At 33.7% G+C, this 23,660-nt stretch overlaps 1 protein-coding gene across 2 annotated transcripts in view; it reads left to right on the forward strand.

The window, feature by feature from the left end:
- Nucleotides 1–23,660, forward strand: part of LOC127712585 (cytospin-A-like) — a 38,916-nt gene that overhangs the window by 8,418 nt on the left and 6,838 nt on the right. The window contains exons 1-2 of one of the 2 annotated variants that reach the window (XM_052219098.1): nt 354–477; nt 13,078–15,988. In XM_052219098.1, coding sequence (XP_052075058.1) covers nt 13,122–15,988 — 2,867 coding nt within the window. In that variant the 5' untranslated portion in view covers nt 354–477; nt 13,078–13,121. Of the gene's footprint in view, nt 1–353; nt 478–13,077; nt 15,989–23,660 lie in introns of those variants that run through there. The other variant, XM_052219097.1, reaches the window with a different exon arrangement.

Here is a 23,660-nt window from a genome sequence, read left to right on the forward strand (position 1 = left end):
AGTTCATCTTATCATTAATTTTAATCTATATAGACCCCAATAGGTTTGATAAATAGGCTTTTCAAAGCCCACAAGTCATAGCAAGGGAGCATATTAAATCGCTATTTACACAATGAGATAAATGTCTTTATTTAGGATCTATAGATAATACATATATGTGTAATATTATTAATTTTGTTTGCCAAATAGCTTATCAATAATATTTGATAAGCGAGACATCAACATCTTGGAATATTTAAAACTGGTGGAAATGTACATTTCCTGGATTTGCTATTAACAATAGAAGGAAGTGAAATATATTTCAATTTAATTGCTGTTATTCTAAAATTAGAATCACTTAAAAATCAGTCAGCGGAAAATTGACAAGAGTCTGTGGTGTTAAGTGTGAATTTCTGATTGTATTTGGATATAATAGGGAAAGAAGTTTGTATTTTGATTGAAAAGAATTGACCTACATTTTGTGACAGGTTATTCAAGGTAATAATGGGATTTATAAATTCTTTTTAAGGTTAGCCAGGTGAGAAAAAAAAATGTTTTATTATTGAAAAAGGCGTGAGGTTATAAGTAAGTGTTGTACATTTGTATGGAGCTACTCTCGTCTGTTGGATTTATAATTGTATTTTGTAATATGAGCTGTGGGGAGATATATCATTGTGAAATTTAAGGTAGGATTATTATTTCATTGTATGTTTTCATTTTATGACTATAATTTCAGTAAAACTTCATTTAGAGGATTTTCCTCATAAATCACACATATTTTATTATGTACATAAAAGTTTGGAATGATTTAATAGTAAAAAATATACTGTTTAATTTTTTTCAAAAATTAAACTGGCTTTTAAAAAAGCAGGAATATATGATACTTTGTGTTTTCTAAACTTAGAAAGAACTCATGTGAGAGATAATCATACGGAAACATTATTAAAATTTATTAGAGGATTATCCAAACCACAAGATTTTAATTGTCTATTTCTAATAATAAGTTTTTAAATCAGATCATGCTAATGAATCATAGCAAAATTCCATCTTTAGTAAGACTGAACCTAGATGGAAGACATTTTCAAATTATCTGAATTTCTTGTCATCAATACAGGGAGGTAAAATTGTTCGACTTCAGACCTTGTCTTTTTTATTGTTTCATATTTTAATAGAAAAAATTATGTGTGCCTTAATGGCCAACTTCACACAGTCTCTAATTTCAGTTAATACTGTAGTTGCAGAATTTATTCCAATGTAACATTTTTTATTTTGAAAGTTGTGACAGGATAGGTTTCGCAAAAATAAAACTTTTGATAGCATTATAAGAATGCAGCATTTCCTGAAATCACAAAATTATTAATCTCACATTTTGCTCAATTGTTCAATAATGACAATAACTTCTGAATTTACTGGATTTAAAGTCTTATTCTCTCTGACAGCATAACAAACTGAAGAATAAAATAAATAAATACTATAATTTTTGGGTGTCAGAATAGAAATTTTTTTTGTTAGCTTGATTGTGACAAACAAGCAATTATTTTGGTTCTAAATATTATATATACATCGCAAGGTCATGAATCCCCTTTAATTACGATTTTTGGTTGTGTTTATTACAGGTTACATGCAATATAATTGTAATGGCTTATTTAAAATTTTCTTGTTCACACCCAAACAATGGTAAAGGGGCAGCAGTTTATTAGTTTAAAGAAACCTAAAAACTTAATACCTGTGATTCCGCTAGCATGCTGAAAAAAAAATATGGGTCAGTAGAAAAGCTTATATATTTGTTTTACTTCTTAAAGTAAAAGTTTTAACTGGTTTTATTAACTTTTAAACAGGGGGATACACTCTGACTTTGATATTGTCTGTTTCAAAAACTGTAGGCTCTAAAAACTAGGGTTGATAGGGTTAGTGGAAACCCCCATATTTTTGTAGGCCTAAAATTGGAGTAGAGTTGCTTCGCATATAGATATATGAACTGTTATTACTTTAAGAATGTTTAGGTTTATGGAAAATATGTAGGATGTTGATTAAAAGTTGGAAAGTAATCTGAAATATACACAGACATAAATGTTGAAGGGTCAGCAGTTTATTAGTTTAAAAAAACTTAAAAATTGAATAGTTGTGTTTCCGCTAGCATGCTGTAAAAATATTGGGGTCAGTAGAAAGGCTAAATAAAATTTTTTTTACTCCTAGAAGTCAAATTTTTATCTAGTTTTAAACAGGAGGAAACACAATCCCGCACTTGCTCCTCATTTTCGTTTTGTTGTTTATATGTCACGAACAAGTGCGGAAAAATAATTTTTATTAAATTGGGGGAAACAGTCTGACTTTGAAATTGTTTGTTCAAAAATGGTAGGCACTTAAAGTTAGGGTTGACAGGGTTCTCACTTGGGTGAGTCCATGAGTCCTGGACTTATGAAAATCTGTCTGGACTTGTTATTTTCAAAACTGGTGAGTCCAAAGATGCATCAAGACTGTAACACTTTGTATCAACTGAGCAACAAATCATCATTTTATGACAGAAAAATTAAAATTACTCTTAATGTGATGTTCTTTTCTATTTCTTTTTTGTCATGGAACCCTAAATAAGAATTCAAAAACAGAAAAATTCTCTTCTTCTCACTGTTGGACTCGTCAAGGCCAAAAATGATGAGTCCCGGGACTCGCCTTCAAAAGTAGAGTGGCTTCACTTGAACTGTTCATGCAGACAGTCTCTAAAATAGCTGGTTGGAAAGACAATTTCCTGACAAATGATATAATTATTGACAGTTTTATGAAAATTCCTGTCAGTCACTTATAAATAGTACAAAACTGTGTGACCAAACCAAAGTTTGTCTTACATGTCAAGCAGATTTCAACCTTAGTATATACAATAGGGTGGGATAAGTCCATCCTCCAAGCGTCTATGATGTACATTAACATTAGTCTAATGAAAAGGTTTGTACTAACAGGATACATACGCTGGTTTGGTTAAAAAACATTTGAAGAGTGCCTGAGGTTAAGCTGTTATGGGATTTGATTCTTCTGAAGAAAAAAAGGGATTCCAAAATGATTTTATATCAATTTAATATATAAACCGGTGTAACAAGCCAACATGTTTTACATGTAATATACATATGGAAGGGCTCTGTTCATCCCTCTTTATTTCACACTCCATTTATATATGAATAACAAACAGTGTTTCATATAATGGAATTTCCTGTTTAGATCTAAAGGGGAGTATAAATTTCTGATAAAATATTTTATTTTAGTAAAAGACAAAATACAACTAAACCTTACTTTAAAGTTTCCACTGGATTAAAAGTGTTGCTAAAGTAGGGAGATGTCGGGGCATACCAGTGAATAGTGGAAAGGTGTATTGATATAATGAGGAGTCATTTATTTTCGAGGGTTGAGGAAAAATTGTATTTTCGTCCATAATGCAATATTTTATTAAATGGTTTTTTGCCTTAGAAGTCTTTACAAAATATGTAATTCATTGAACACTTAGATTTGTGAATTACCTATAACCTCAAATTTCATGAATATCGGTATCCCACAAGTAATAATAAATCCATTGTAGACAATTTCCGACATAGATCAATCTATACAATGATTGGAAACACCATGTAATGTACAAAATGTGGTTGTCTTCTTTCAAAGGGGTTAACGCAGGATGTTAAATGACAACATGTTTGATATGACATAATATTGAAAGGTGATTACATAAGTTTATGAATTCTAAATATAATCACATACATAATGTAGGATATTGATTTCAGTGTACACAACGTTATTCACTTATTCTGGAAAAGAAAAGTTTCGGAGGCCAAATATTGAAGTGAACGAAATAAAAAAAAGTTCTAAACATGAAACTAGGTATGGTATCTTTAAGTACAAACTACACAGTGTGAAAAGGATTGAAGCTTATCAGAAAATCAAAGTTTATTGGGCATACATAACAAGACTAATTGGTATTTAGGAGATAACACCACTTTAAAGTACAAGTCTTTTGTCTTGTTTGATAAATTAGATTTTTGTATTAGTCTGTGTTAGGTTTCAAAACATGTGTAAGATTGATTACACAGGAGAGGTTTAGGTAAATATTTGTTTTTATACCAGAGCTGAATGAAAATTAGAGTTGGTCTGATGGGTAGCCAAAAGTTTGTTTAGATGGTCTATTTACTACCTGGGTAGCCAAAAACTTTTTGAGATGGACTATGTAATACTTGGGTAGCCAAAAACTTTTTTAGATGGACTTTTTAATACCTGGGTAACTAAAAACTTGATGAGATGGACTATTTACTATGCGGGTTGCTAAAATCTTGTTGAGATGGACCATTTTAATTTAATGCCTAGGTAGCCAAAAACTTGTTGAGATGGACTATTTAATACATGGGTAGCCAAAATTTGTTGTGACTATTCTAAAAAACCTTTGTAGCCAAAAGTTTGTTTAGATGATCTATTTAATACCTTGGTAACCAAATTGGTAACCAAAAACTTGTTGAGATGGACCATATACTACGTGGGTAGCTAAAATCTTGTTGAGATGGACAATTTAATGCCTAGGTAACCAAAATCTTGTTGAGATGGACTATTTGATACATGGGTAGCCAAAACTTGTTGTGATGGACTATTTTAAAAAACCTTGGTAGCCAAAAGTTTGTTTAGATGATCTATTTAATACCTTGGTAACCAAAACCTTTTTAAGATGGACTATTTACTACCCCGGTAGCCAAAAACTTGTTGAGGTGGACTATTTTTAAATACCCTGGTAGCGAAAACTCGTAGAGATAGACTATTAACTACCTGGGTAGCCAAAAACTAGTTAAGATGGACTATTTACTATGACCATGGAAGTATTATATTGACAGGAACTCCAACGAAAAATTAGCACATTCCCATCCCACTGATTTCTTTAAGAAAATAAAAGGTTCCGACTCAGTTTGTCAAGTACGTGATAACTCCTTTGTGGAGTATCTGTGATGCCGCCTTCGTCTGTTCTTTTAACTGAAGCTGGTCTTATCACGTGATTTGGTATCGATTGTCTTATCTACCTACCAATGTAAATAAACACGGAAACTCCCGTGGTTATTTGTGAATCGCCACATGAATAACAACACCTGTTTCTGTTCAATAAATGAAGAACAAAGCTGAAAAGATCGAAAAAAATCGGTCCATATTTAACAGAATGACATAAGAAAATTAACTGCATTCGGAAAGAGGGCAAGCTTATTTTTAGTTTTAATCAATGGAACTTGGAAATCGGGAAATATCCGAATAGGAAAATTACATGATTCTGAAGTAGAGTGTATGCAAAAAATAATGTGATGCGCGTGTACTGTGCCAGATGGTGCCCGATAATTCAAATTTTAAGTTAAAGATTGTAAACTTTTATCGAGTGTAACACAAATATTTATGGTTTTCTCTATCGTAAAATGTTATTAACTTATTTATCAAATATGTTTTAAAGACTAAAAGAGGTTAATAATTACACGCGTGTGATGACCTATAGCAATATCAGGTTACGAGACATGCAGATGAATTGTTACACCTTTTATAATAATTCCAAAGTTGAAAACTACCTTACACATTCAACCTAGTCCGAGATTACTCTGACGTCTGACAGATTTATTTTTACGGAAGGCGCTATAAATATTTCTGGATGCATTTAAAGAACGATCACCATGATGGGCCCTAAGCAGTTTATTTTTTTATCATGGAAACCAAATTAGAATTCATTTATGTGTTTAAAAGCTTAACAGTTCTGAAACATCTTACACCCTATGCTAAGCAATTGATGATTTTGTTTCTTGTTTAATTGCATGAAATATTTGCTATTGGACTTTCAGTAAACAATAAAAATAAATCAAAATATTTGATATTTTTTCGGATCAAAGCACTTTAACCCCGCCCCCCCCCCCCCCCCCCCCCCCCCCCCCCCCGGCCAACTTTTGGATTTAATTTTTGTTGGAAATTCTTTCATTAATTAACCCTTCAGTAAAATATTTGTCAAAGTTAGCAGTAAAACGAGATAATAATTACTGATAAAAACTTTTCCGTTTACTTTACATGAGTATTTTATGATTTCCAAGCATAACATGTATATAACAGTTACGCGTGTTTAGCCAACGGCCCTCTCATGAATTAAAATCTTACTATTTTAAAATTGATTGTAACTTAAACTGAAATGTTTATGGCTTGTGAGTATTTTTACTCTTCAGTTTTTTTGTTTGTTTGTTTTTTTAATCGGTGAAAACAGTCGCGGGGATTTCGTTTCTTTTCTTTTTATTTGTTTTTAAGCAGCAAAAGCCGTAAAAACTGACATTATATTTGTCATTCACATGGTCGGTAAATGTCATTCCTTGACAATTAAGTACACATCCGGTTATTTCGGTATGTTCCGTAATTACGATCATTCACGAGGTTCCAAAAATTTGATCAGAACCCATGCATCCATAAGACATGTCGAGTTAATTAACAGATACTTAACGATTTTGCGGCATCGCACTATAAACGTTTGAAGTCCGCTTGTTGGAGTTCCTGTCAATATAATACTTCCATGCTATGACATGATGAGTAAAATTGTTCAATATTATTATGGTAATGGAAATCAACTTGTTTTAACTTCTCCCTACTCTCTTTTGGAAGGGGTTTCTTTTGTAAACTCTCGATTACAAAATGCCAATATACTGTTTTCAATATGCGGAAAACAAGAATTCTATACTATGTTCAGTAGTTGTCGTTTGTTGATGTGGTTCATAAGTGTTTCTCGTTTCTCGTTTTTTATATAGATTAGACCGTTGGTTTTCCCGTTTGAATGGTTTTACACTAGTAATTTTTGGGCCTTTATAGCTTACTGTTCGGTGTGAGCCAAGGCTCCGTGTTGAAGACCGTACTGTGACCTATAATGGTTTACTTTTATAAATTTTGACTTGGATGGAGAGTTGTCTCATTGGCACTCGTACCACATCTTCTTATATCTATTAACTCTAACAATTGTCTTCAGAGTGTATTGCCAACTTTTTACTGCTCACATTTGTTTTAAATTTTTTGAAAAAAATTTTTTTATAATTTGAGAGAAAAAATAAACATAAACATCTATCTGTCACAGTATGACAAGTTCGTAAATTGTTGTACCATTCTTTGGGAAGTACTTCATGTATTCAAGCCGTGTTTAAAATATTCAAAAGGAATTATTTATTTTAGTATTTAACCAAGTGATCAAGTGACAGGGCAAATACTAAATAAATATGTAATGATGTTTAACTGTGTTTAAATTTGGTTTTATTACATACTTTTGTGTCACTTTTATGATTTTGTGAGGACTTGAGAAATACAAGGTTTATTAAAGTGAGTACGTGCATATTCTGTATAGATTTCTTTATTTTTTGTTTTTCTGTTATAGAAATCTTTTGAATCTAAATTAAACTTAAATGAAAGCAAATATAAATTTATAGAATTTGATAGAGATTTCATTATCACTTAAAAAGGCGCATTCAGCTATTATTATGTTATAAAATAATAATATGTATTTATTTAATTATCAAAGAGTCAGGAAATGAGGGGCGGAAGGACTGATTAGGATTTATACTTATAGGGAATTATAAATGAATAATAAGTCATGATCCGGGAAAGCATGTTTTCTTTTTTCAGAAATTAGGGATTCAGCGTTTATTTTTGCTGGAATTCAGGATTTATACTTATAGGGAATTATAAATGAATAATTAGTTAGGATCCGGGAAAAGCATGTTTTCTTTTTTCAGAAATTAGGAATTCAGCCTTTGTTTTTCCAGGAATTAGGAATTCAGCCTTTATTTTTCCAGGAATTAGGAATTCAGCCTTTATTTTCCCAGGAATTAGGAATTCAGCCTTTATTTTTCCAGGAATTAGAAATTCAGCCTTTATTTTTCCAGGAATTTTTCCCCCTCCTACCCCCTCCAGAAATCCAATCACCACTCCATTTTATCATATCATATAGTCAATCAATAGTGCTTTTTATAGGACTGCAAAATTTTTGTGTTCATATTTCCTTTTATTTCTGACTTGGACAAGCTGCTTAAAAGACTGCAAGGACTGTACCAGAATCTGAGATTTCTTGATCTTGCACTCTTTCCCCATACAAGGTAGATTCTGAAATTCTAAAGATAGTAAAATTCCTTTTATAGATAACAATTCACATTAAAAAAAAAACAAAAAAAAACAAGAAAATTAAAATTTTCTTATACTGGATTCCAAAATACATGTAAGAGTTGATGGTTTGACATATTTCTGCAAATATTACAAAGTTAAGTATTTTACTGAGATTGTACAAGTACAATCCTTTAACTTTTATGAATAAAATCAGTGTGTCATTATTTCATTGAACATTTATCAAAGGAAGTCATAAATAGATCATTTGACAAGTGAAAAACATTACTTGATGTACAAAGGCTTTGAACTTCATACTTGTTATTTAGACTTAGAAAAAAGTTCTTTTTTTACTTTGCTCAATTGAAATTTGATGTACCTTAAGTAGTATGAATTCTTTTATTTTGTGGGTACATGTACTGATTTTTGTTGATTGAAACATGAGGAAGAAAGATCGTATTTTCGTAGATTTGAGGTTCCGTGGTTTTGCCAAAGTTGGCAAACAAGGCTGTAGGGAATTTGTACTTCGTTGAACACTTAAAGGACAAGGTTCACTTTAGGCCAAGTATGGCCTTGAATTTCAACTTTATCATAAAATAATTTTGTTCTTTAATGGATCGATTTCAAAAACCTTACTACTAGGTTAATCAAATCTCTTCATAATGATAAGAGTACATTTTGGGCTTCAAAGTCGTGCATAATTTGGATATATTTTCAAAATTTGATGATTTTTTGCATTTTTAGACCTAGAGGCTTCAGGAAACCCGTCGCCACAACCTACGATCCAAAATATTTTGTAACCAAAAGATGTCAATTATCGAAATTGAATCCCTAAACACACAAATTTTCTGGATCAGGGGTGGCGGCCAAAGTTAATTATGCTAAAAACTACTAATAATTATGGGAAATTTGACCAAAACTGACGTTTCAACACAAATAATGCATACTTATGGGGTTATTACTTCACCATTTATAACATGATGTGAGACTTTTTGTCTGATTTTAAAAACAAACGTCTTGTTATAATATTTGAAATAGCTCTCGTCGCGATATAGCCTTTTTAGCTCACCTGGCCCAAAGGGCCAAGTGAGCTTTTCTCATCACTTGGCGTCCGTCGTCCGTCGTCCGTCGTCCGTAAACTTTTACAAAAATCTTCTCCTCTGAAACTACTGGGCCAAATTTAACCAAACTTGGCCAATATCATCATTAGGGTATCTAGTTTAAAAAATGTGTCCGGTGACCCAGCCAACTAACCAAGATGGCCGCCATGGCTAAAAATAGAACATAGGGATAAAATGTAGATTTTGGCTTATATCTCTGAAACCAACGCATTTAGTGCAAATCTGACAAAGGGTAGAAATGTTTATTAGCTCAAGATCTATCTGCCCTGAAATTTTCAGATGAATCGGACAACCCGTTGTTAGGTTGCTGCCCCTGAATTAGTAATTTTAAGGAAATTTTGCCTTATTTGGTTATTATCTTGAATATTATTATAGATAGAGATAAACTGTAAACAGCAATAATGTTCAACAAAGTAAGTTCTACAAATAAGTCAACATGACCAAAATGGTCAGTTGACCCCTTAAGGAGTTATTGCTCTTTTATAGTCAATTTTTAACAATTTTTTCGTAAATTTTTGTTATCTTTTACAAAAATCTTCTCCTCTGAAACTACTAAGATGAATTTAACTAAAGTTGTAAACAATCATCATTAGGGTATGTAGTTTAAAAATTGTGTTTGATGACCCCGCCCTCAAACCAAGATGGCCGACATGGCTAATAATAGTACATAAGGTAAAATGCAGTTTTTGGCTCATATATCTAAACCCAAAGCATTTCTAGCAAATCTTTCAAAAACAAAATTGTTTATTAGGTCAAGATCTATCTGGCCTTAAATTTTCAGACCATTCAGGCAACCCGTTGTTGGGTTGCTGCCCCTGAATTGGTAATTTTTCAAAATTTTTTGGTTATTATCTTGAATATTATTATAGATAGAGATAAACTGTAAAGAGCAATAATGTACAGCAAAGTAAGACCTACAAATAAGTCACATGACCAAAATGGTCAATTGACCCCTTAAGGAGTTATTGCCCTTTATAATAAATTTTTAACAATTTTCATAAATTTTGTAAATTTTTACAAAATAATTTCCACTGAAACTACAGTGCCAAGTTCATTATAGATAGAGATAATTGTAAGCATCAAGAATGTTCAGTAAAGTAAGATCTACAAACACATCACCATCACCAAAACACAATTTTGTCATGAATCCACCTGTGTCCTTTGTTTAATATGCACATAGACCAAGGTGAGCGACACAGGCTCTTTAGAGCCTCTAGTTGTGCTGATGCGGAGTAAAGCAATCACCAATCAATCAATCACTTATATGATGTGCCAAAATGAAGTTATTTTGTACTAATAGTAAGTAATATCACAACTACTTCTATTTGAAATTTGTAGTATTTTGGCATGATTAAAAAAACATCAAAATTTCAGGGCCAATTTTAACCCTTTGTGAACATACTCCTTTGTGGTTTACCAATAACCACAAAATACAAGAAATTTGGTACCCTGTGAATAGTAAAGAATCTACAGTATATAGGATTGAGACCTTCAGCTTTGTAACGAATCACACTACACAAAGTACCAATATACAAAATCAATATGCATTATGAGACATAATAACTAAACAGGGACGGTAAGAAAAGCCTGAACACAAGTTTTGTTTACTATGGCCTAATTATTGGGATGTTTTGTAAGGTTATAATAAATGCATAGTAAATACTAAATTGGGGACTGATTGTACATTAATTAGTCTTATTTTAGCCACAGGGGGCATGTTCTAATGTCTTAATTAAGAAGTATGTGTCTCCTACATCTGTCACACCTGTCAATCAGTGGGACATTAATTTCTGTAATATCTTTATTACACTGGTGGGGAGGCCCAATAGGTAAACAGACAGAAACCCACAGGACAGTAAATTTGAGGGACAAAATTGATAGGACAAAAAGTTACCATTGTTTGAATTTGTCAAAGGAAATTCTTCAAAAGATTTCTTTCTCTAAGATAATGTTGTTATATTACACTGTACGCTGCCACTGGTGGGGAAGGCCCAAAACCACAGGACAAAAAGTTATAGGACAGAAAGTCACACATTTGATAGAACAAAAAGTTACCATTGTTTGAAAGTGTCAGAGAAAATTCTTCAAAATATTTTTTTCTCTAAGATAAATTTGATTTACACTTTTACAGTTTAGGAAATTGTTAATTAGCATCAATTGTTAAATTAAGATTTGTCAAATTTTGATCTTAGAAAGGATGTATATACTTCTTGGCACCATGTAAGCCAGCCGATTAACAATCCCCATTGATAGTTTGTTTTCTTATCAAATTTTTAATCTGACATCATTAAATTTTGACAATAAATTTTGTTAATAATGTATATATGACAATTAAAGAAAATTACAAAAATGATTTCAATAGAATGTCATTTGTAAAGAAAAAAATAATCTCAAAATTAAATTATGACTTTTTCTCTTGTGACTTTCAACCACTTTCTGTCCTACTTTCGGCTCTATAATGGGATAATTGAGGAAGGTGTTCATGTTTACAGCTGTTGTAATGTATTGTCACAAAATTGAGATCTATGTAAGTTGTCTTTTGTAGTAAAATATTTAATTCCTTGATGTGTTAATATTGAGTTACATCATTGAAAACCACTTCCCTGTAGGTGCCTCAAGGTTAAGGAAACAGATTGTGTGAATAAAATGGATTTCATTGAGATAGTGGAGTCTTAGTGGATTTGAGAATTATATAATGTCACATGTAGATCTGGGAAATAATTACATGTACATGTATCAGCTGATACTTGTATAGATAAGTCATTTATTGAATATAGATTATACATGTAGTGGCTCAAGGATAATGGGTAGATTTTAAAGAAGATTAATTCTATGTGTTGTAAGTATACTATAGAGAAATTTCTCGTTTTATATGTATCAATTACTTTTCTTTTGGAAAGTTTTATCAATGTATTTTTTTTTTGTGACAATGTCAATTTTTTGGTTTATATATTACATAATGGTGTAGAGTTATATTATGATATTCAAGTTACCAAACACGTTTTATTTGGTTGACCTAACTTTTCATGTTATTTTTTACCAAACATATCTTCTTTACATATAATTTTTTTTTTATCCAACACGAACCATTTATTACAAAATTATTGAACAAGGTATGGGAAATACATGTGCATGTACATTAAATTTTCATGGGGAAATTATGTAAAACAGCATATTAAATGTGAATCATTTTCAATCTTGCTACCTAATTACAAATTTTTATTGTTTAGAGAAAAAAAATGTACAAAAAACAATCTCATTACTCTTCTGAAATCTAATTTGCTTGAAAATATTAGCCTAGTGACAGGAGTGTAGTGAGATGCTGTATTTATATCATGCATCATTGTGTACTTTAAAACAGATGTTTTTGTATGACGGAATGGTACATTGATTGATATTTTACTTGTTACATGGTTTCTCCTAATTATCAGTACTCAAACATTTCTGTCACAGATGGTAATACATTTCTTATCAATGTTTCTTAGATGATTTACAAGAGCAGTTGAAGTTCTCATCAAACAGAAAATGTTGTTTTTATGGATTTATTGTCCCATCAAAGGACATTTAGTAAGATTTGATTTCTGAGGTACTTCAAACAAAATAACTAATGATTCTTGTTTTTATTTTCAGCTTCTATTTTCATATTTGACTGTGAGAGAAGTTATAGATTGTAGATTCCATTTCTAAGGATGCAGACGTGCTGTGTTAATGACAAATATTTATACTTTGAGGTCAAGATCTAAGTCAAAATCTTTTGAAGTAGATTTTTTAAGGAAAATATTTAAATAATTTTTTGGAAAATATTACCTTTGAAGTGTTAGATTAAATGTGTCATTACTAAATATGATTTGTTTGTATTTTTCAGGTTGCAACTAAAACAAATGATATCGATCATCTAGAGGCTTCAAAATGAAACCTGGAATGATGGAGCGAACATCTACTCCAATACGGCCGGTTAAGGCTAAGCCTATATCTACCACAACACCAACAGCAATGAAACATTCACATTCAGCTAACTCAGATCTGAGTTCTGTAGCTAAGACAAGAACTCCCGTTAGGACTGTTGCTTCCCCTTTAGGAAAACCTTTCCTCAGTAAAAGTCATGAAAACTTATCTAGTCATCAGAAGAGGAAGCTGTCAGCTTACATTGACCATCGGCCAAAATCTAGTCTTGGGATTCCGAAAGGTACAGACCCTAAAAAGAGCAGCAATAAAGAAAATCTGAATAAGCACAAAAATGATGGATTTGCAAAACCTAAACCTGTAAAGGCTATGCCTCTTACACCGATTAGGAAAGCATCTAGTATTCAGCACATTGATAAGACAAGCAATTCATCCACCAAGACCATGGCAGCTTTTAATAGAATGCAGAGTATAAAAAGAGCACACAGTACTCAGAATGTCAGTAAGGACAAGTTGTCAAGGAAACGGACTTCTGCTCCTGCTGATGTCATGGCTTACAATGCAGAACTTTTGGCAAATTTTGAAAAAGACAAAAAATTATTGGAAAAGAGAATTTCAGAATTGATACAAGTGACAGAAAACAGAAAAGCTGAAATTGAAAAATATAAATATGAAACGAAAAGATTGAAAGAACAAATACCATCACATGATCTTAAGGACGAACTTGGATTTTTGAAAAAGGAAAATCAGATGATGAAAGATCAACTGAAAGAACTTGGACATCCATATGAACAAATCACTGACACTGAAAAATTATCAAAACTACAGAAAAACAATAATAATTCAAATAAGAGTAAAGCTTCAGAAGGAGCAATTGGAGAAGTTGCTGTACCTAAGAGTATGAGCTGTGACAGTTTATCTACTGATGGAGTCCGTGCTGTTGCATTCTCTGTCGGCAAAGATGATCATGTGGAGAGAGATAGGGCTGTGTCAATGACAACGTCGGAACCGGGAATGTTTTTCGATCATTGCAGTACACCAGAACATCCATCTGGTTTCGCTGATCACCACTGGGACAAAGCTAGTAGTAAGAGTAGTGATGGTTTGAGTGAAATTTCTGTCGTCTGCTTGACTGAAAGAATTTTACAAATGGAGGAGAGTCACTATAGTACAAATGAAGAACTTCAAGCTACGTTACAAGAACTTGGTGATCTTCAACACAGTGTGAACGAACTAACGGATGATAATGAACAATTAACGAGTGAAAAATTTATCCTGCTCGAATCTTTGTGCACACAGACAGAAAAATTAGAACATTGTCGGACTCAAATTGAGCAACTTAAAGCTTTACTCATTAGTGGGAATTTCCCAGAAAGATCAGAAAGGGAGCAGCAATTGTTGGAACTATTAAAGTGTGCTCAGGAAGAACGGGAGGAATTGTTACGCAAACAAATTGAACTGTCTAATGCGCTAAATGCTTATGATCACGAGCATAAAGAGTTGCAGGATGTTAATGATGCTCTCAGAGATAAAGTTCAGCTCTTGGAGGATAAAAATAGTGCTTTGAAGGCTGAAAAGGAGATGCAAGAAGTTACTATAATAGAATTTAAACAGTCTGTAGCAAATGAAAAGATTGAAGTCGATCATTTCAAGACATTACTTGAAAATGAGAAAACTAAAGTGAAGGAACTGGAACAATGTTTGAAAACTGACAATCAGTCTGAACTGGAGGAAGTATTACATAAAACCCGACAAGAAAAAGACAAAATCGAAGAGAAACTGGCAAATATGAAGGAAGTGTTGTTACATACGCAAAGTGAAATGTCAAGAGTAAAAGAAATCTGTCAACAAAAAGATGAGGAAATTAAATCGTTGAAAAATAATTCTAGAAGTAGTGTTAGTAGTTTGGAATTTAAAGTTGATAAATTAGAAAAGGAAAAGTCTGAAAATCAAAATCAAAATGAATCGTTGAGAGAGCATATCGATCAATTAGAACAAGACTGTGAACAGTATTTAAATGAGAAAAAGGAATATTTGAAAGAATTGAAAGAAGCTAAGTCACAGTTAAAGGAGATTCAATCTCAGAAATCTGCAATGGAGGTTGAATTGAGTGAAGTGAAAGGAAAGTATTGTGAAGAAACCGAGGAATGGAAACAATTTCAGAAAGATTTACAAACGGCTGTGCTTGTTGCAAACGACTTCCGTGTTGAGACGCAGGATGACATGGAACAATTGCAACACGACAATGCTCAGTTGAAAGAAAAGTGCAATAAACTAAACAGTGAAATTGATCGCTACAATATTGAAATGGAAAATATGAAATCTCAAAAGTTTGTTGAGGAGAAAATTACTTCTAAATCCATTTTATCTGCAGAATTGAAGGGCAAAGTCATCAACACTGTTGATAAGGAGTTAGGTTCCCTGAGCATGCTGAGAGCCAAAAATGACAAAAATCAAATTCAGTCTGTTAAAACTTTAATTCGTTCAATTGAGGAACAAGTGAAAAGTGGATGTTCATCAATACATTCTAGTACAAGTAATTCCAGGAGAAATTCTGATGCTAATGAAAGCTGCAGTCCCATCTCTGGAATGAGGGAATTTCATGACAGTGTCAAATCTCCAACTTCTCCAATCAAGGAGAATTTATTGAATGTGACATCTCCTGAAGTGACACTACGGTCAGTGCTTAAGAAAGCTGACCGACCACCACCACTAAGACATTCTATGACGTGTATCCCGTTTGATGCTCCTCGGTCGCCGGGAGATGTTCCTCCAAAGTCAGCACCACCCATTTCTAAGTCAGATACATCTCCTTCGATTACATCTATTCTAACTAGACCACCAGTTAGAAGGAGTAGTGGAGTCACTGTTGGGTAGGTATAAATGTCTACAAAATAACACGTAGAAAGATTTTGAAAAGAACGAATATGGGGGAGATTAAAATGTACCAGAGACAACATCAATGTTGAGGGGAAGTTTGAAGTAGTGGAAGTAGTGGAAGTTAATTGCTTTCATTACATAGAAATAAGAAGATCTATGTGGTATGATTGCCAATGAGACAACGCTCCACCAGAGACCAAACGCGGCAGCGGCGGCATTAACTAAACTTATTAAAAGCGTAATACTTCAGAAGGTAGAAGACCTTGATGCTTCATACTTTGTATATAGATGCCTTATTTTATGAAGTTTCTGTCTGTCATATGTCAATTGTCCTTGACCTCATTTTCATGGTTCAGTGACTACTTGAAAAAAAAAGTTATGATTTTTCGTAATGTTAATTTCTCTCTTACTATGATTAATAGGATTACTATATTTGGTATGTGCATACCTTGCACGGTCCTCATGCCTATCAGACAGTTTTCACTTGACCTGGACCTCATTTCATGGATCAGTGAACAACATGAACAAGGTTAAGTTTTCGTGTTCAAGTCCACATCTCAGATACTATAAGCAATAGGTCTACTATATTTGGTGTATTTATGGAATGATTGTAAGGTGTACATGTCCAACTGGCAGGTGTCATCTCACCTTGACCTCATTTTCATGGTTCAGTTGTTAAAGTTAAGTTTTTGTGTTTTGGTCTGTTTTTCTAATACTATATGCAATAGGTCAGATATATTTGGTGTATGGAAATATTTTACGATGTACATGTCAGTCTGGCAGGTTTTATTTGACCTTGACCTCATTTTCACGGTTTATTGCTCAATGTTAAATATTTGTGTTTTGGTCTGTTTTTCTTAATCTATAAGCAATAGGTCAACTATATTTGGTGTATGGAATGACTAAGGTTTCTATGTCTGTCTGACAAGTATCATCTGACCTTGATCTCATTTTCATGGTTCCTTGGTCAATGTTAAGTTTTTCCTGGTTAAGTTTGTTTCTTAAATACTATATTTGATACGTGTCAACTATATTTGATCCATGGAATGATTGTAAAGTGTAGATGTCTGTCTGGCAGGGTTCATCTGACCTTGACCTCACATTCATGGTTCATTGGTCAATATAAAGTTTTCATAGTTTGGTCTGTTTCTTGTATATTATAAGCAATAGGTCAACTATATTCAATGTATGGAATGATTGTAAGGTGTAACTGTATTTCTGGCTTAGTTTATAATCTGACCTTGACCTTTTTTTCTTGGATCATGTTAAGTTAAAGTGATACTTGTAGTAAAACTTTATATTTAGGGATATCAACATAAAATCAATAGTAGTAAAGCAGGCCAGACATTTCAGTGTGTGCACTATTGTTTCAAAAATTTTATCACACAAATTACTTAACATATGATGGAAGTTCTATCTTTTAACATATTTACCATGTTTACAATTATATAATAGAGAGCAAACACCCCAATATTTTATAGCAAGGTCCATGAGGCCATACCCTTGACAATGTAGTGTTCTGTGAGCATGGAGAAATGTTTGGATCCTCTAGATACATGTATCAGTGTCAATTTTTATCTCCTTATTCTTATATTTAAGTCTCCCAAACGAAGTTTGGGAAGACTTATTGTTTTTGCTCAGTTCTTATTAAGTCTCCCAAACGAAGTTTGGGAAGACTTATTGTTTTTGCTCAGTTCTTATTATTATTATTATTCTTCTTCCTCTTCCTCTTCCGCCGCTTTTAAATTTGAACTTGTCCGCACCCGTTCTCCAAAACCGCTTGTCAGATTAACTTAGGGTTTCAAAATATGTTAGACTAACATGTCTAGTGGTGCAATCAGGGTTTTGTTTGTGCAATGGGGTTTATAAAGGGGTACTTTGAGGGGCAAAAAGAAAAGAGGGTTTTACTATAGAACCCTATGGGATTTTATTTTTTTTAATTTTCAAAAGATTATAAATTGAAAACCGTTTGTAATAGACACAATCTTTTTAATTGAGAATGTTCTAAATGATAAAACCCATTAAATGAAATACAGGGTTAGTCCCCAGGGGTCATCCCCACCCCCTGCCATTTAAGAAAGTTCTAATACCTTGTAAGTGGTCAAGATCCCCACCCCTAAACCAGATATATTCTGGTTTGTCATGCTAAGATGGTTTGAATGATATACAGGGTTAGTCCCCAGGGGTCATCCCGACCCCCTGCCATTTGAGAAAGTTGTAATATCTTGTAAATGGTCGAGATCCCCACCCCTAAACCATATATATTCTGGTTTGTCATGCTAAGATGGTTTGAATGATATACAGGGTTAGTCCCCAGGGGTCATCCCGACCCCCTGCCATTTGAGAAAGTTGTAATATCTTGTAAATGGTCGAGATCCCCACCCCTAAACCATATATATTCTGGTTTGTCATGATAAAGCACATGAAATGAAATACAGGGTTAGTCCCCAGGGGTCACCCCCACCCCATGCCATTTAAGAAAGTTCTAATATCTTGTAAGTGGTCAAGATCCCCTACCCTAAACCATATATATTCTGGTTTGTCATGCTAAGATGGTTTGAATGATTTACAGGGTTAGTCCCCAGGGGTCATCCCGACCCCCTGCCATTTGAGAAAGTTGTAATATCTTGTAAATGGTGGAGATCCCCACCCCTAAACCATATATATTCTGGTTTGTCATGATAAAGCACATGAAATGAAATACAGGGTTAGTCCCCAGGGGTCACCCCCACCCCATGCCATTTAAGAAAGTTCTAATGTCTTGAAAGTGGTCAAGATCCCCACCCCTAAACCATATATATTCTGGTTTGTCATGCTAAGATGGTTTGAATGATATACAGGGTTAGTCCCCAGGGGTCATCCCAACCCCCTGCCATTTGAGAAAGTTGTAATATCTTGTAAATGGTCGAGATCCCCACCCCTAAACCATATATATTCTTGTTTGTCATGATAAAGCAAATCAAATGAAATACAGGGTTAGTCCCCAGGGGTCACCCCCACCCTATGCCATTTAAGAAAGCTCTAATATCTTGTAAGTGGTCAAGATCCCCACCCCTAAACCATATATATTCTGGTTTGTCATGCTAAGATGGTTTGAATGATATACAGGGTTAGTCCCCAGGGGTCATCCCGACCCCCTGCCATTTGAGAAAGTTGTAATATCTTGTAAATGGTCGAGATCCCCACCCCTAAACCATATATATTCTGGTTTGTCATGATAAAGCACATGAAATGAAATACAGGGTTAGTCCCCAGGGGTCACCCCCACCCCATGCCATTTAAGAAAGTTCTAATGTCTTGAAAGTGGTCAAGATCCCCACCCCTAAACCATATATATTCTGGTTTGTCATGCTAAGATGGTTTGAATGATATACAGGGTTAGTCCCCAGGGGTCATCCCAACCCCCTGCCATTTGAGAAAGTTGTAATATCTTGTAAATGGTCGAGATCCCCACCCCTAAACCATATATATTCTTGTTTGTCATGATAAAGCAAATCAAATGAAATACAGGGTTAGTCCCCAGGGGTCACCCCCACCCTATGCCATTTAAGAAAGTTCTAATATCTTGTAAGTGGTCAAGATCCCCACCCCTAAACCATATATATTCTGGTTTGTCATGCTAAGATGGTTTGAATGATATACAGGGTTAGTCCCCAGGGATCATCCCGACCCCCTGCCATTTGAGAAAGTTGTAATATCTTGTAAATGGTCGAGATCCCCACCCCTAAACCATATATATTCTGGTTTGTCATGCCAATATGATTTGAATGATATACAGGGTTAGTCCCCATGCATCACTAATGCATATAACTTTACTGGACCAAACCAATTTTCACTAGACTTTGCCCAATGTCAGGCGACCCTGGGAATTACGAATTATGGGAGCTTCGTTTGGGAGACTTCGTAACAGCATCCTGTTACAATCATTTCTTGTTATTATTATTATTATTCTTCTTCCTCTTCCTACCTCTTCCGCCGCTTTTAAATTTGAACTTGTCCGCACCCGTTCTCCAAAACCGCTTGTCAGATTAACTTAGGGTTTCACAATATGTTAGACTAACATGTCTAGTGGTGCAATCAGGGTTTTGTTTGTGCAATGGGGTTTATAAAGGGGTACTTTGAGGGGCAAAAAGAAAAGAGGGTTTTACTATAGAACCCTATGGGATTTTATTTTTTTAAATTTTCAAATGATTATAAATTGAAAACTGTTTGTGATAGACACAATCTTTTTAATTGAAAATGTTCCAAATGATAAAACCCATGAAATGAAGTACAGGGTTAGTCCCCAGGGGTCATCCCCACCCCCTGCCATTTAAGAAAGTTCTAATACCTTGTAAGTGGTCAAGATCCCCACCCCTAAACCATATATATTCTGGTTTGTCATGCTAAGATAGTTTGAATGATATACAGGGTTAGTCCCCAGGTGTCATCCCGACCCCCTGCCATTTGAGAAAGTTCTAATATCTTGTAAATGGTTGAGATCCCCACCCCTAAACCATATATATTCTGGTTTGTCATGCTAAGATGGTTTGAATGATATACAGGGTTAGTCCCCAGGGATCATCCCGACCCCCTGCCATTTGAGAAAATTCTAATATCTTGTAAATGGTCGAGATCCCCACCCCTAAACCATATATATTCTGGTTTGTCATGATAAAGCACATGAAATGAAATACAGGGTTAGTCCCCAGGGGTCACCCCCACCCCATGCCATTTGAGAAAGTTCTAATATCTTGTAAGTGGTCAAGATCCCCACCCCTAAACCATATATATTCTGGTTTGTCATGCTAAGATGGTTTGAATGATATACAGGGTTAGTCCCAAGGGGTCATCCCGACCCCCTGCCATTTGAGAAAGTTCTAATATCTTGTAAATGGTCGAGATCCCCACCCCTCAACCATATATATTCTGGTTTGTCATGATAAAGCAAATCAAATGAAATACAGAGTTAGTCCCCAGGGGTCACCCCCACCCTATGCCATTTGAGAAAGTTCTAATATCTTGTAAGTGGTCAAGATCCCCACCCCTAAACCATATATATTCTGGTTTGTCATGCTAAGATGGTTTGAATGATATACAGGGTTAGTCCTCAGGGGTCATCCCGACCCCCTGCCATTAAAGAAAGTTCTAATATCTTGTAAATGGTCGAGATCCCCACCCCTAAACCATATATATTCTGGTTTGTCATGATAAAGCACATGAAATGAAATATAGGGTTAGTCCCCAGGGGTCACCCCCACCCCATGCCATTGAAGAAAGTTCTAATATCTTGTAAGTGGTCAAGATCCCCACCCCTAAACCATATATATTCTGGTTTGTCATGCTAAGATGGTTTGAATGATATACAGGGTTAGTCCCCAGGGGTCATCCTGACCCCCTGCCATTTGAGAAAGTTCTAATATCTTGTAAATGGTCGAGATCCCCACCCCTAAACCATATATATTCTGGTTTGTCATGCCAAGATGATTTGAATGATATACAGGGTTAGTCCCCAGGCATCACTAATGCATATAACTTTACTGGACCAAACCAATTTTCACTGGACTTTGCCCTATGTCAGGCGACCCTGGGAATAACGAATTATGGGAGCTTCGTTCGGGAGACTTCGTAACAGCATCCTGTTACAATCATTTCTTGTCTATATTGAAAATATGTACAAGTTGGCTGTCAATTTGAAAATAAGAAAATACATGTATGCCAATTGTGAGAATTTGGGATTGATGGAAACCCTTGGAATAGACTTTTAATAGATAATTTGTAAGGTTTTCTCAACATGAGTGAACATTGACAATCTTACCATGCTCATGGTCAACTTGACATTAACTTTAAAGGCAGGTTTGGAAATTGATATACATGAATATAAATAAAAAAAGGGGGATGTAGAATTTAAAACAGAATTAAATGTATTTTCATATGTTACGTTTCCATGAAATTGATAGACAGAAAACCCCAAAGGCATTGTAATATACATGTACCATGTATACATTGGTGCTACTTAGTACATGTATGTAATTACAAGGTGTCCTATCAGTACTTATTCGTAAGTGCTCTTTTAAGTACTATCCAGTGGACTTTTTTTATTTTCGATGAGAATTTGTACCTAAAAACCTTGAATTATGTTTTGATATATAGATGTACATGTATATAATTACATGCATAAGTGATTGGTCTTTCAGTACATTTGGCTTGTAAATAAGGTAAAGAAAACCTATCTGTCTAGATTCTAAATAATGGAAATTAAAATTTTCAGGTGGTAGCCCAGTCAATATTTTTGTTACCCCAGCGTTATACATGATCTGGCAAAAATGTGGAAAACATTAGTAACCAAGCTTAAATTTTATGGACCAAGGGTACGCTGGGCAGGGGAATTTCCATCCCAGATCTTGATAAGAATAAGAATGTAACAATGTAGTTTTATTTATGTACAGTACAATTAACAGATTTTTCTAATGAGGATGATTTATCAGATAATATGAACCTAAATACTTTGACCTAAAAATGGCTTCTAAGTTCTATAGTTTTCTTTTGATTTCAGGCTGCTGTCTCATTGATGTTTATACCTCACATTTCCATTTATTTATACTTTTATAGTCATATTCCCTAGTTTTTAGTAATAGTCTCACAATACTTGAATATCAGAATATCATATATACAGTCAGAAAAAATTCTTTGACAGCTTTACTTTTAAAAGATAATGACATAAATCATGTTAATGGGCAATTATGGTAATTAATCTAATATACCAAAAAAAACTAATAACAGGATTGTAGGTAAAGTTAAAATGACGAATGGATATATTCAAGATAATTATATTTAATTGTGTAAAATGAAATTATGATAGAATATTCATGATCTTCTAAATAATGATACTAATCAGTATTTATTATGATAACCTTGACAAAATAGGATGAGTTGACAACATGGCAAATTTAAGTTGAATTGCACCTTGTGTTACAATGTACTTATCCATTTGTTATCTTATGTGTAATATTTCAATAAATATTTATTGGACTTCTAGATGTCATGGCTGTAGTGTAAAGGTTATAAGATTTTCTTGCTCTGATATATATTTTATATTTATATAAACATGATATATATAGTAGGAGAAATAAGTTGCCACTTGTTAGATTTGTAATTTTTGGTTGGTCTATTGGCTATGACCCTGCCTAAAATCTTCTTGCCAAGCAAACACAGTTAAACTTGTATGAATAAGGAAAATTCTTTTAGGCATACGATACAGTTTTGTTCTTGTTTCAAAAGATAAACAAAAGCAGATTTTTGTAAAAACATTTGGAAATAATTAATTTTTATCAACGTTTCATGATTTTAGAAAAGAAACGGCATATTTTGCTGTATATTTATCTAATTTAAAAAAATTCATCTGTGACTTTTTCATAAAAATTGGTACGAATAATCTTCATATGTAATCAAACCTAATGTCATTTAAAAAAGAGGGGTTCATGAACTCGTTTTCAAGTTAAATCAGTCTGAATGATAAAAATCAGTCGAAAAATGCATCTTTTCCCGATATGTCACAGTTTGACGTAGCGTAAATAACATTTTACATTAGCAGCATCATTACCTCCCCTGTAACTGTATCGTATGCCCTTAATTTCAACCTCTGTCTTGGATTTTGACTGTTCTAATGCATGTAATAATATACTT

This window comes from Mytilus californianus, unplaced genomic scaffold (genome assembly GCF_021869535.1).
Source record: "Mytilus californianus isolate M0D057914Y unplaced genomic scaffold, xbMytCali1.0.p SCAF_8, whole genome shotgun sequence".
NCBI classification, from domain to species: Eukaryota; Metazoa; Mollusca; class Bivalvia; order Mytilida; family Mytilidae; genus Mytilus; species Mytilus californianus.